At 39.9% G+C, this 12,560-nt stretch overlaps 1 protein-coding gene across 1 annotated transcript in view; it reads left to right on the top strand.

Annotated features, from left to right (window-relative positions):
• The window catches only part of LOC306967192 (chloride channel protein 1-like), a 43,743-nt gene that overhangs the window by 26,636 nt on the left and 4,547 nt on the right, over positions 1-12,560 (top strand). Inside the window, exons 7-19 of the mRNA XM_079562111.1 lie at positions 1,403-1,481; positions 2,116-2,241; positions 3,339-3,423; positions 3,508-3,609; positions 4,008-4,092; positions 7,861-8,016; positions 8,102-8,171; positions 8,263-8,373; positions 9,832-10,045; positions 10,180-10,313; positions 10,614-10,795; positions 11,681-11,762; positions 11,854-11,936. Of these exons, the coding sequence (XP_079418237.1) occupies positions 1,403-1,481; positions 2,116-2,241; positions 3,339-3,423; positions 3,508-3,609; positions 4,008-4,092; positions 7,861-8,016; positions 8,102-8,171; positions 8,263-8,373; positions 9,832-10,045; positions 10,180-10,313; positions 10,614-10,795; positions 11,681-11,762; positions 11,854-11,936 (1,509 nt within the window). The remainder of the gene's footprint in view (positions 1-1,402; positions 1,482-2,115; positions 2,242-3,338; positions 3,424-3,507; positions 3,610-4,007; positions 4,093-7,860; positions 8,017-8,101; positions 8,172-8,262; positions 8,374-9,831; positions 10,046-10,179; positions 10,314-10,613; positions 10,796-11,680; positions 11,763-11,853; positions 11,937-12,560) is intronic.

Raw genomic sequence — 12,560 nt, 5'->3', positions numbered from 1 at the left:
TGGCTCATCCCTTCTCCTGGCTGTGTCTCCACCCTGCGGCTTTAACCCCAGAATGGCATCCATAACCAGGACCTGTTGGTGTGTGCGTGTGCGGTGGGAGTGGCCACCTGTTTCGCTGCCCCTGTGGGAGGCAAGTGTCTCCCTCTCTCTTGGCCTCCAGACTGACAGAGGCTGCTCCTTGTGACTGGACACCATACAGACGTGTCCAGCTGAAATGGAAATGAGATAGAACATAAATATTAACTAAATAATATTTTTGGAAAAAAAGATGTAAGCTAGTTTGCAAACAGTGAAGATTAAGTATTTTAATTTGACAAAATATGCTTTTATAAATATATTTATAAACTTATTTTTATAAATACGTTTATGTCCACTCTAAACAAAACTAAATTCTTTAATGAACAAATTTAAGAGAAATTGTATTTAGAAGAAGGGGCGACAGTGGCGCAGAATCTCACCTCCTGAAAGTGCACACTATCGTAGTGTACTTGGGCAAGACACTTCACCCACATTGCCCCCAGTGTCTGTACATTGGTGTATGAATGAGAGTATGAATGGGTGAGTGGATGTAAAGCGCTTTGAGTGCCTAATGTAGGTGGAAAAGCGCTGTACCAAGAAAAACAAAAAACTCCCATCTGTTGACCTCTTGACTTGAAGTACGTAGCTAACCTCCGTCCTCCTTGAACTTGGCTAAACATAACCCGTTCGGGAAAATCCACAGTTACCATGGAGATCCGCCATCTTTGCAGCTGTTAGCAAACATTTTCCATAGGCTAACATCAGCTAAAAACAATATAAAAAGTGGAGAAAAAGGCGGTGGAACAACTCCGTTAGCTGTTTGAGCTACTACTGGTAAATACATTTATTACACTGTAGTGTCCAAGTGTTTTAATGTGAACAATAACTTCAGCATTTTAAAATCTCCATTAGTTTATTATTGGTGCTAATCCCATGATGCTTTGCGGAATGACATCACATTCGTTCATAACCTAAACTTTTAAACTATATTTTGAGATAGCTAATATTATATAAATACTAAAATAGACAGCACGACTGTCATTAAACTCAACTGTTGCAGTTAGCAGGTACTTAGCTAACGTGAAAACATAGCATGTCACGTTTAGCCTAACGTTAGCCTATTAGCTTACATTTACTACAGTACAGAGTATCACGTGGTTTTGATTTCGTTAAAGCATTGGTGTTGGTTTTAATTCAATTTCTCTTTTAATGAACAGTATTTATTCACTTTCCCATGATTTCTTTCTTTTCTCCTCACACTTCACCTGTACCTCTTCGTTACTTCCATCCCTTCTGGGTCCCTCCTCCTGGTGTCCCCTCCTCGGCCCCCGCTGTCCCGCTGTCTCCCTGGGGCCTGGCCGTGTCCTGTTCCCTGTGTCAGTAGAACCCGTACGGGTACAGTGATATTCTGACTGTGGGCTGCGCTGTGGGGGTGGGCTGCTGCTTCGGCACTCCTCTCGGAGGTACAGTACCTGAGCGATAAACTGCTGCAAAATAGGCCTGTCTGATATGGGGGCGCATTGAAATAAGCTCACCAGGCCTTTCTATTGAACATTTTTACATGAACTAATGCAGAACCAACCCTGTGCTCCTTTTTAAGATGTATAATTATGTGGTTTGTTCTTATATTATGAATTATCTAATTGTTAAGCAAAACAGTGTTTGTGTGCTATTCAGTCTTGAAATTATATAGACATATTGGCCTTTTCATAGTACCAATATATGTAGAGAGCTTAACACTTTTTCTTTGTTTTAATTATGCTTATGAAAACTAAGCATTGTAGGAGGAAAGAATAATATTGTTATACACTTAAACATTTATTGAACAACTGTATTATACTTTAGCTGATGTGTTGCCTGAAATGTCCATCTTCTCATGTGGTGTTTGCGTCCCTACACTGTATGCCCCTGTCTGTGTCAGTGCTGCGTTCACTGACTCCCTGTGGTTCTCCAGTTGTGTGTAATTACCCTCTCAGCTTTGAGTGCTTTCAAACATTCGGCATCTTAACTCTCTCTTCTTTTCCTCCCTCCTTCTCAAACTCTTCCAATTCTGCCTCCCCTTCTCCTGGTTTGCCCCATCTCTCTCTCCATCTCCAGGGGTCCTGTTCAGTATTGAGGTCACGTCTACCTACTTTGCGGTGAGGAATTACTGGCGGGGTTATTTTGCTGCCACGTTCAGCGCCTTCATATTCAGAGTGCTCTCGGTTTGGAACAAGGATGCTGGTATGACACATGCATAACTTCTTACTGTACTACTAAAACGTCCCCAAGATCATGTTCAATTGTCTGGAGAATAACATTCAGTAGTAAATGTGTTGAGCGTCTCTCGAACATATGCAGATTTATTTTTCTTAAAGACATATGTAAGATAAGATAAGATAAGCCTTTATTGATCTCACAATGGAGAAATTCACTGCTTACATTCAGCTCTTAGCAACACTCAGGGTGTGCAGAATAGACAGGAAATGTGCAAACAATTATTATTATTATTTTTTTTATTATTTTATTATTTGATAAAGAGGGACAATACATTCACAAATGTAAATATGCCAGATTGTAGTCTTAGGCTAATTTCCATCATGTTAAAACAAACGATAACAACAAGAGTGGACAACAAAGGACAATATAGAAAATAGCAATTAAATAGTAAATAGTAAATATAGCTTATGTACAATGACTACCAAAAACTTTAAGGGGGCAAAAAGTATAAAAAATAAAAAATAAAATAAACAGACAATAATAAAAAATGTCAGTGTTAGCAGTGCAGGTTTACGTGTTATGTGAATATCATCTGGAAAATCTGGCCAGTTTCAATAATAACTGAAATATCTTTTGAGTTGTTTTTGTTATCAAGAGTGAAACTTTGTATTTGACACTTATGGGAAATATTTGCGATAATTACTCTTTTTAGCGGCATACTACATTTCTTTCTGTTGGATTGAAAAATAAAGAAAAGCTCCCGCACATAGTCTCACTCTTTTTGGGGGGGCTTTTATTTTTGCAACGTTTCGGTCACACTGACCTTGATCAGGTTATGTTTGCCAGGCTATAATAGACTATGATCCATGATGAAGGTCAGTGTGACCAAAAGCCCCCCCAAAAAAAGACCATGTGCAGGAGCTTTTCTTTATTTTTCAAGTTAAGTATCCTGTCGCCTTCTTAGGTGTGCAGAGCTTCTATTTATCTTGTATTATTATTGGATTGCAAAAACATACATTGTCTGATAATAATTATTGGCATAATCAACATTTTTCCCACCCTTACAGAAATGTAATGTGTGTCTGCGATGCACAATCTCATTTTTAAACCTTCTTCCTCAGTTACAATCACAGCTCTCTTCAAAACAAACTTCAGGATGGATTTTCCTTTCGATCTACAGGAGCTTCCTGCCTTTGCTATCATAGGGTAAGTGCATTTCTGCAGGCACTACTGTTTGCATTAGCATCGTTTCATGCTGATAAATGTCACTACTCACTATATATTTTTCAGGATTTCATGTGGCTTTCTGGGCGCGTTCTTTGTCTACTTGAACAGACAGGTGGTGCTTTTCATGAGAAGGCCCACCGCTCTCACGCGCTTTCTAACAAAACAGTAAGATTTTCTACACACTAACGCAACAATTAGAGTCATAATGCTGAATGTGTTTCTCGAGCAACAGCAGTCCTGGTAGCACTTGTAGTTATTCTTGGAAACCGTCTGCGTTTAATGCCTCCTAATGTATCTCGGCTCCACTTTCCCATCTCATCAGTCTCACCACACTGGCCCGGGACAGGAGAAAAATCCTTAACAACCTCTCAGCCAGTTATTTCCTCAATAGGAGATTCACTCAGAGAAGAAACAGTCAGGCAACATTAGCCGTCACCATTAGAGAGATGAACAGAGGCAGGAGGGGAGCTGTGGAGTTGTTGTCAGCAGTACTTAGACTCAATCGCACATTTTCGCTCCAAACGGCTGTGCTGATGTTTTAATGTTTATGTCTGTGTGTTCAGTCGACTCATCTATCCCGGTGCAGTAACTCTGATCATCTCCACCTTCACCTTTCCTCCAGGATTTGGACAGTTCATGGCTGGAGAGGTAATAAAAACAACAACTAGACAGTCAAGACAATTTATTATTCCTACATTGCTCAAAATGACTTGACATATTTACTTAGATTTTAGTTGTTTTGACAAATAAATCCATCAATCCATCCAACACACAGATGGACTCACTTGATTAAAAGGCTGATGTTTTTACATGTAGCTGCGGGGCAGGTTACAACTGGTAATCAAGTAGGACCTGCTCTGTTTTGCCTTAATCATGGATTATCTTCCTGGATGTCTGATTAAAAGTCATTTTAAGAGATTTTACATTTTTTTCTGGACATAAATATTAAAGAAATCTGGGAAAGTCTTGTGACCCAATGAAAACAGTTCCGCGACCCACATTTGAGTCTGAACCCACCAGTTGAGAATCACATAAAAGTGTACAATTGTCCCTTAGAATTTAAGACTCTTACCCCCATAGTCCTGAGTTATTCAGGGTTAAAGTTTTGACCACTCATAGAACGAAATGGACATGGGTAATATGTTTCTGCTTATAAAACTGGCACAAAAATTTAAAAAACTTTCATACAATGGCTCCAGGAATAATATGTGAATTTAAATTTTGCCAAATGTGTCCGATAAAACCTTATAATTCTAAGGGGACAAAAGGATAATATTTTTTTTTAAAATTAGTAGTAAACACTAAAGTACTATTTAGGTCTAACAACCCAACTCTAAACAGGACTCATTTGAGAAGTATGTATTTGAATGACTCTGTGTTTGGGACTGATCGGGACTGTGGTGTCAGTCATGTAGAGGAGAACATTAGAAAAACTGCTTTCTGTGATGGACAACAGCGACCACCCCCTGCATGAGCTAGTGATGAGGCAGAAGTAGCCTCTCATTGAAGCAGCCTTCAATGGAGCCTTCAATGAGCAGCTACTGGCTCTCCTGCTCCACTGATAGACTCAGGAAGTCTTCTATTCCCAGAATGATTAGGCTGTATAATACATCCTTGTGTGTTTGCAGCGAAGCAAAAAAAAACTTTGACATTGAGCACGATAGCGCCCCCTTTAGGCTGGAAAAGTAAAACGCATTGGAAGTGAAAGGATTGGGGCAACAGAGAGAGTAGAGTGGGTCGTAATTGTGATCGGAGGGGTCTGTCCTTGTGTCCTTGGGCAAGACACTTCACCCGCATTTCCTCCAGTGTCTGCGTACACTGGTGTATGAATGGGAGTGTGAATGGGTGAATGTGGATCCTTGATGTAAAGCGCTTTGAGGGCCTAAAGCAGGTAGAAAAGGCGCTATATAAAAGTGACCATTTAGTTTCTCAGAAATGGCTCATATTTGGCAGATAACCAACTGTTTATCTGCTGATCTGTTTATCTGTAAGGTGGACATGGAAATTAGAAAGAGCGCCCCCTGCATGTTGGAGCTATTATTCACATGGAAAGAAATGTTGTTTTAATGTTTACTGACAAAGATTATTGGCACATCAGGGCAGGTAATTTTGTAAAGGTTGTAAACCTGAGATACCCTTTTTGGGAAGACCAGAAAGCAGTGCATTACAGTCGTCGATAGTCCTGTTGGCCCGAGAGAGAATGGGGCGGACTCTGGTTATGTTAAAGATGCTAGATGCAAGTAGGCCATTTTATACTCACTACTGCCACCTCAGGCCATACGTGTAAACTGCACCTTCGATATTAAGCTTGTGCATGACGGCAATTCGGACCCGAAGTAACACCTTTTTGAATGACAGTGCCGGACTTTAGAGTCAGTTGTCGTTAATAGGACCCCTTCCGAAACAAGCAGATTGGTAAGAGGTCTTATGCCAAACCGGATGTGCGTCAGCGTCCACCATGATAAAAAGCGTCTGAATCGGTCAGTCAGTTAGGAAGGAGTTAGGAAAAGAAGCCTCAATGCTAACTATCATAGCCACTTTAGCATAGGGACCTCTGATGCTGCTTTTTGTGGTTCAAAGCTCAATAAATCAGGCTGGAACTGTGCACATTTTCTCTAGTTTGGCGAACTTCTTGACTGAAGAGCAACAGTGTAACGCCTCATTTGAAAGCTAAGACCGACAAAAGTGATCGGAACTTTTTTGACACGTTGTTGCCATGTCTTTGTCACATTTTGGAAACGTTTTTGTCGTGTTTTCGCCTCTTTTTCATCATATCTTTGGTTGTGTCTGTGTCGTTTTCGTCGCTACTGAAGAAAATGTGCTCGATTCAGATGGGGGTTAAGAAACCTGGAAAGACTGGAAAGTTTGGCGTCTGTAGCGAAGTGAAGATGTTGTTGCAAGAGTTTAAAGAACTCCAGTCCTACAGTTCTGCAACGTCTTTGCCTGTATATTACTCCTGTCTTTAGCCGCTGCTGTCTCCCAGAACGGAAATGACCATATTTAGATTACAGCATCATCTCGGTCACAGCCTTTCATGCTACACGTGGAAACCAAACCCGCCAGTATGTCTCAAAAGACCCTGTTCACTTATTTGTTTGTCAGTAGTTTGTAAGTAAATAAAAAACACACACTTTTAAATCAACCACTTTTTATTTTTTCACAACCCCAATAAAGCAAAAAGAAAAAACTAAACAAAGATCAATTAGTCTCCTCCGTTTCCTGCTGAACTTCATTATCAATATCATTATTCTACACTTCCCTTGTGCTTGGGCTGAAACGCGTGGATTTTAAAGACATTTTGTGACACTCGGCGGCCACTTCATTAGGTACACCTCGAGAGTGGAAAACAGTAGATGTCACATGATAACAATGTAACAATGTTGAAATCCAGGCACATGACAACGGAAAGTACTTTATCTGCACTCTTGACTTTTACTGTAACTGATAAATTTTATGTTGATGTTTTTATTGATTATATCTGTTTTCTTGTAATTTTATGGAACTGTGAAGCACTTTGAATTGCCTTGTGTATGAGTTGTGCTCTACAAATAAACTTGCCTTCTCTTGCCTTGTTCAAGAATAACTGATCTAACATATTTTTAATGCACAAGTTGTAATGATCAGATCACTTTATGTGAGTTGTTTATATAAATGCTACCTAAAAGCCTATTTTGTAGCCATGGATATGGATATAAAAAGTCCAGTGATCCTTGTTAAATGTACCTAATCATCTGTGACATCATAAGAAAAGATAAAAACTGGAGAAAAGAGAAATATTATTTTTTTCCCTCAGAGAAAGACACTTTTAAGAAAGACTGTTGGTATTGGCTAATATCGGATATTGGCAGATACTCAAACCCTCAGTATTGGTATCGGAAGCACAAAAGCTAGATTGATGCGTCTCTATTTGAAGAGAAAAGACTGAACTTTCTCCCATTTCTCCTTCATTACTTTCATAAATGAATGAAAGTGGCAGCGCCTGACATCTGGAACTGTGGGGCATCAAAAGCTTTCCATGGATTTTTGCTAAGTTTTACGGTTTGTTTGGAGCTAACTGGGAGCAGTGATAGTTGTACTGTACTTGTATTTATTCTCTGCACTGTCCTATTTACTGATTGCCATTTAAGTCTTTTTTTTTATTATAACTTTTTAATCTGTTGCCTTTATGCGTGACTAATGTATGCAGCTAACAAACGGAATTTCCTTCGGGATCAACAAAGTATATTTAATCGTGTCGTAATGGAGATCAGTTGTGATCTAAAGTATATAATTAGCAAAACAAAGTGTTGAATAGTGAGTTCCTTTATGTTTTTATTATTTGAGCAATATATTGAATAATTGAATTTAAGCTAATGTAGATATTCCTTTTGGTAGTGAATATTACAATCATCAAAATCCATTTGTTGCTGTTTGCAGCTCATGCCACGGGAATGCATCAACTCTCTGTTTGACAACCTTACCTGGACCAAACTCTCGGGCTCCCCTCTCCCCCCCGGCCTGGGTCGCGCCACGGCATGGCTGCACCCTGAAGTCAGTGTTTTCGTCATCCTCCTCCTCTTCTTTATCATGAAGGTATTGGTCTCCATTGCTGCACATGCACAGTAACAGCATAGAAAATGTCCTCCAGTCCCTCCTTGATCCCGTTTTTGTGTTGCAGTTCTGGATGTCAGCAGTTTCCACCACGATGCCCATCCCCTCCGGTGCATTTATGCCCGTGTTCATTTTAGGTAAGAGGATTTTGTGACGTGAGAGCTGTATCTCCCGCTGAGCCTCTGTTTGACTTGTTTTTTACCAGCGTGTCTTATCTGCCTCCTCAAGGAGCAGCATTTGGTCGCCTCGTTGGGGAGATCATGGCGACTCTGTTTCCAAATGGAATCCTATTTGATGGGATTGTGTACCGGATACTGCCAGGAGGCTATGCAGTCATTGGTCAGTCCATGCATTTGTACATGTCTCATTCAGTGGCCCAATGTTGTCCACTGTAGCTCTGCTATGCAATATTGATAGCAAACTGTGTTTTTAACTGTGGCACGAGGGTCTTAGTTTAGACCTGGTTTACTATTCTGGCAAAGTGCTAGTTTGGAATTGATTTAGTCCTTTTATAGACCTTGTTTAGAGAAAGTAAGTCCTGTACTGTATTGTCCAAATAGGGAAATATGTATATTTGCAGTCGTGGTCAACTACTAACTAAATTTAGTGCAATGTAATTATGTAATGTAAATGTACTCTGTAACAGTCTGTAATCACTTATACCTATGTAGTAAATACATGATGGAAACGTTTATGTTAGTACTTTGTAAGTACATAATGTAATAGGACACGAGAGCTTTAGGGTTAGGGCTTAAGGTTAGGGTTACAGTTAGAATTATGTCTTATTACATTACGTACCTACAAACTGCAAATACATATTAATCCATTGTGGATCTACCCCATAGGTACAACTTATTACACATTGTTACAGAGCCCATTACATTGTAATAAATTTAGTTTGGTACAATGTATCAAGGGTAGTGTAAAATATAGTGTCAAATGTTGTATTTGTATTTGCTGAAATTGTGTAAATAAAGTCGAAAATACAAATCAGTTTAAATGAGGGTTGTGAATAATAACTTCAATTAACAAATATACAGTAATGCTAAAAGTTCTCTCCTGCAAGACAATACAACAGGGACAGCCCTTCTTCTTTATTGTGAGTCAGTGGCCTTGACTGTGCATGTGTGACAAGCTTTAAGGAATTTACATTTGTAAATGTAAATTTACATTTACATTTTCTACTCCACTATACTGGAGTAGAACATGTAAATGTACTTTTCTACTCCACTATACTTCTGTGAAGTAGAAAATGTTATATTTATCTTTCAAGTGTAGTGGAGTAAAAGAACAAAAAAATAGTCAAGTAAAACGTACTCCCAACACTCCTAATGCATTTCTAACATCCCAATGTTTCACAAGGATGAGTTTATAAGTGCGTTTCACAACTTTCAGGGTCACAGTCACAGTAATGCAAACAAAAATCAGGCAATAAAAATGTCTTATATTTACACCACAGCAAAATTACTTTAATAATTTACTTTATTTGTGTTTTGGGCACAATTTTTAGTGTTGATGGGGCAACTTGTCAGAATCAGTTTATTATATATTTTTTTAGGTATTCTGTTTGCTGCCAACTAAATGACTGCTCGTCTCCCTCATGGGGATTTTACCTTTACATAGTATGCCATTAGCCCAATAACATAAAAGTATAATAATTAGAATTAAGTACCAATTTAGTCTTGATTCTATTTCATGTGATTCTTGTTGGTTAAGAGTTAAAAGCTGTTGGTAAAGAGTTAAAAGCATCCGCACTAAACAAAATAACAAATTAACACCATAGTTTCCCTCCACCAGGAGCAGCAGCTATGACCGGGGCTGTCACACACACCGTCTCCACTGCTGTAATCTGCTTTGAGTTGACTGGTCAGATCTCTCATATCTTACCCATGATGGTGGCGGTGATTCTGGCAAACATGGTCGCTCAGGGCCTCCAGCCGTCCCTCTACGACTCCATCATCCAGGTGAAGAAACTGCCCTACCTGCCTGAGCTGGCCCTCGGGCACATCAGGTAAACAAAAGCCCCACACAGTCGTTAAAACTACCCTACAAGGATACATTGAATGGTTTCATGTCAGTTGCAGTGCAGGCTTGTTTATGTTCTATTATTTTATGTGTGAGTCTCCTCTTTCTCCGCACCCACAGCAAGTATAACATCTTTGTGGAGGATATCATGGTCCGAAAGGTCAAGTTTCTGTCGTCTCAATCCACCTACAGAGAACTAAACCATCTTTTAGATACGACGACGCTCAAAACAATCCCACTGGTCGACTCTAAAGGTAAATTAAAAGTGGAAGTAACAGGTTGTTGGGTCCACGTTCTGTGATCTAGAATTTAATGAGTTATAAAATATCCAATGGTGGACAGAGGCCAATATTTATTTGAGAGTAGCCTGTTGAAAACCCACCAATGTTTGACTTTTTTGTTAGGGATAAAATCATTATTTCTTGTTCATATCTGTTTCTTTTCTTACTACAGTGCTGACAGATACAGATTCCTCCCCCTCAGTTTTAAATTAGACACAACTTATTGATTGAAACTTTCAGTGATTAATACACAATATATGACCTTCCTTGCAGAATCCATGATATTACTCGGCTCCATTGAGAGAACAGAGCTGCAGGCCATCCTCGACTGGTGGCTCTCCCCAGAGCGGAGAGTGTTTGAGAGGGGCCAGAGTTCACCGGACCAGGGCTCCAAAGTCAGCTGGGAGTCTTTCACCTTCGTCGATGAAGAGGGCGGCGAGGAGAACACGGCCAAGGTGCAAAGTAGTAAACAGCCCACTACAGTACATCCAAAAAGCTATTCAGTTTCATCATGCTGCAGCGTTTTTTTAAATATCCAAAATAATAATAAATAAATAAATATTTGCCCTAGAAAACAATGTTCAACCAATCCCAATTTCCTACATTGTGATCTGTACTTTCATTTGAGTTAACCTGGAGTAGGTCATAATTTGGAAAGATATGCACCTCTATTAAAGCCTCTCAGTGGCAGATAAATAAATGGATTATCAAGGTAAAAACCACAGCTATTCGCTCAAGACATTAAAGTTGAAGTGAAGGCAATATGAGTAGTGAAAAACGTGGCCAAAGAATAAGCTCAGACTACCTAAACATCCTGACCATGTTATTCCATCAATGGATTTCTTCTTCCCTAACGACATAGGCATATTCCAAGATGACAATGCCCTGATTAATCGGGCTCACACTGTGAAAGAGTGGTTCAGGGAGCATGAGACATCATTTTCACACACGATTGGCCACTCAGTCCAGATCTTAACTCCATTAACAATATTTGGGATGTAATAGCGAAGGCTTTGCACAGTAATGATCAATCATGGCTCACTCTCCCATCATCAATTCAAGATCTTAGTGAAAAATGAAAGCAGTTAAAAATGAAAGCAGTGCTGGATATAAATAAATCTTTTGACATTGCAGAAGCTTGTTGGAAACAGTGAATGCATGCTGTAATCAAAGTTAAAGGCAGTCCAATAAAGTATTACAGCGTGTGACCCTTTTCTTGTTGCAACCTATTTTATTGTCAGACTGTGTAATGAAGTTGAAAGAGGTGAAGGGGGTTGGAATACTTCATGAATGACTTCCCTGGCTATGACTATATTTAGTTATTTTTTTTGTGTCCATAGACCTCTCCAGCGCTGGAAGAATGTAACGGACCCCTCCCTTCCCCTAAACCTCCAGAGTCCCCCACAAATCACGGAGACTCAGGTGACACACGTGTGGGACGCAGCCTGTCATTCAAATGTCACTCTCTGTTCGACCCTCACTTTCCTTGCTTTGTTGTTGCGCCGGTGTTTAGACAAACGTAGGCTGCCATCTGTCAGGGGGGCATTACATAGGCTCTTCTCCACCATGTCTTCAACGGGACAGTCAGACACTCAGGTAAGAACTGACACCCGAGCACTACATCACTGTCAGCTCCGCGGCTTCAGCCCACAGACGACTGCTGGATAGGTCGTGTTCATTTTATGTCCATGGTTTGATATTGAGGTGGAGGATCGGTCAGGAAAGGTTACATTCACTTTTGAGAGTTTAATGATATGACAAGCTCCGATGGGGAGCAGGGGCCAATGTAGGTCTATGGATAAGACACACTATTTTTACTAGCAAGGACCACGCCACAACAAAACGAGTGATTATTACAGGATTTATTAACAGTGAGTACTTTGGAGACACACACAGAATCAGTGCAAAAGTTAAGACATGAAGGGAGGGAGGGTGAGGTCGAGAGTTCAGACAAACAGTGCTGAATGGGCTTGGCTGCTGTAAAAGGGCATCCGGGTAAGAGGCGTGGTTAGGTGAAGACGTGGCTCTGTTGTCATAGTCACTTGGCCTTTATTACAGCACCATATTGTGAAATATGATCATTTGAGTTGACTGAAATGATGTTAAACTGTTTGGCACATGATTTGTCTCAAGAATGTGACATAGACAACCATGACAAAACATTACAGCCACTTAAAGGTGCATTACGCAACTTTTAATGCAAATAAAAAAGTTGATATT

This window comes from Gobius niger (assembly GCF_951799975.1).
Source record: "Gobius niger genome assembly, chromosome: 8".
In the NCBI taxonomy this organism is placed as follows: Eukaryota; Metazoa; Chordata; class Actinopteri; order Gobiiformes; family Gobiidae; genus Gobius; species Gobius niger.
This window is presented reverse-complemented; position numbering and strand designations above follow the sequence as displayed.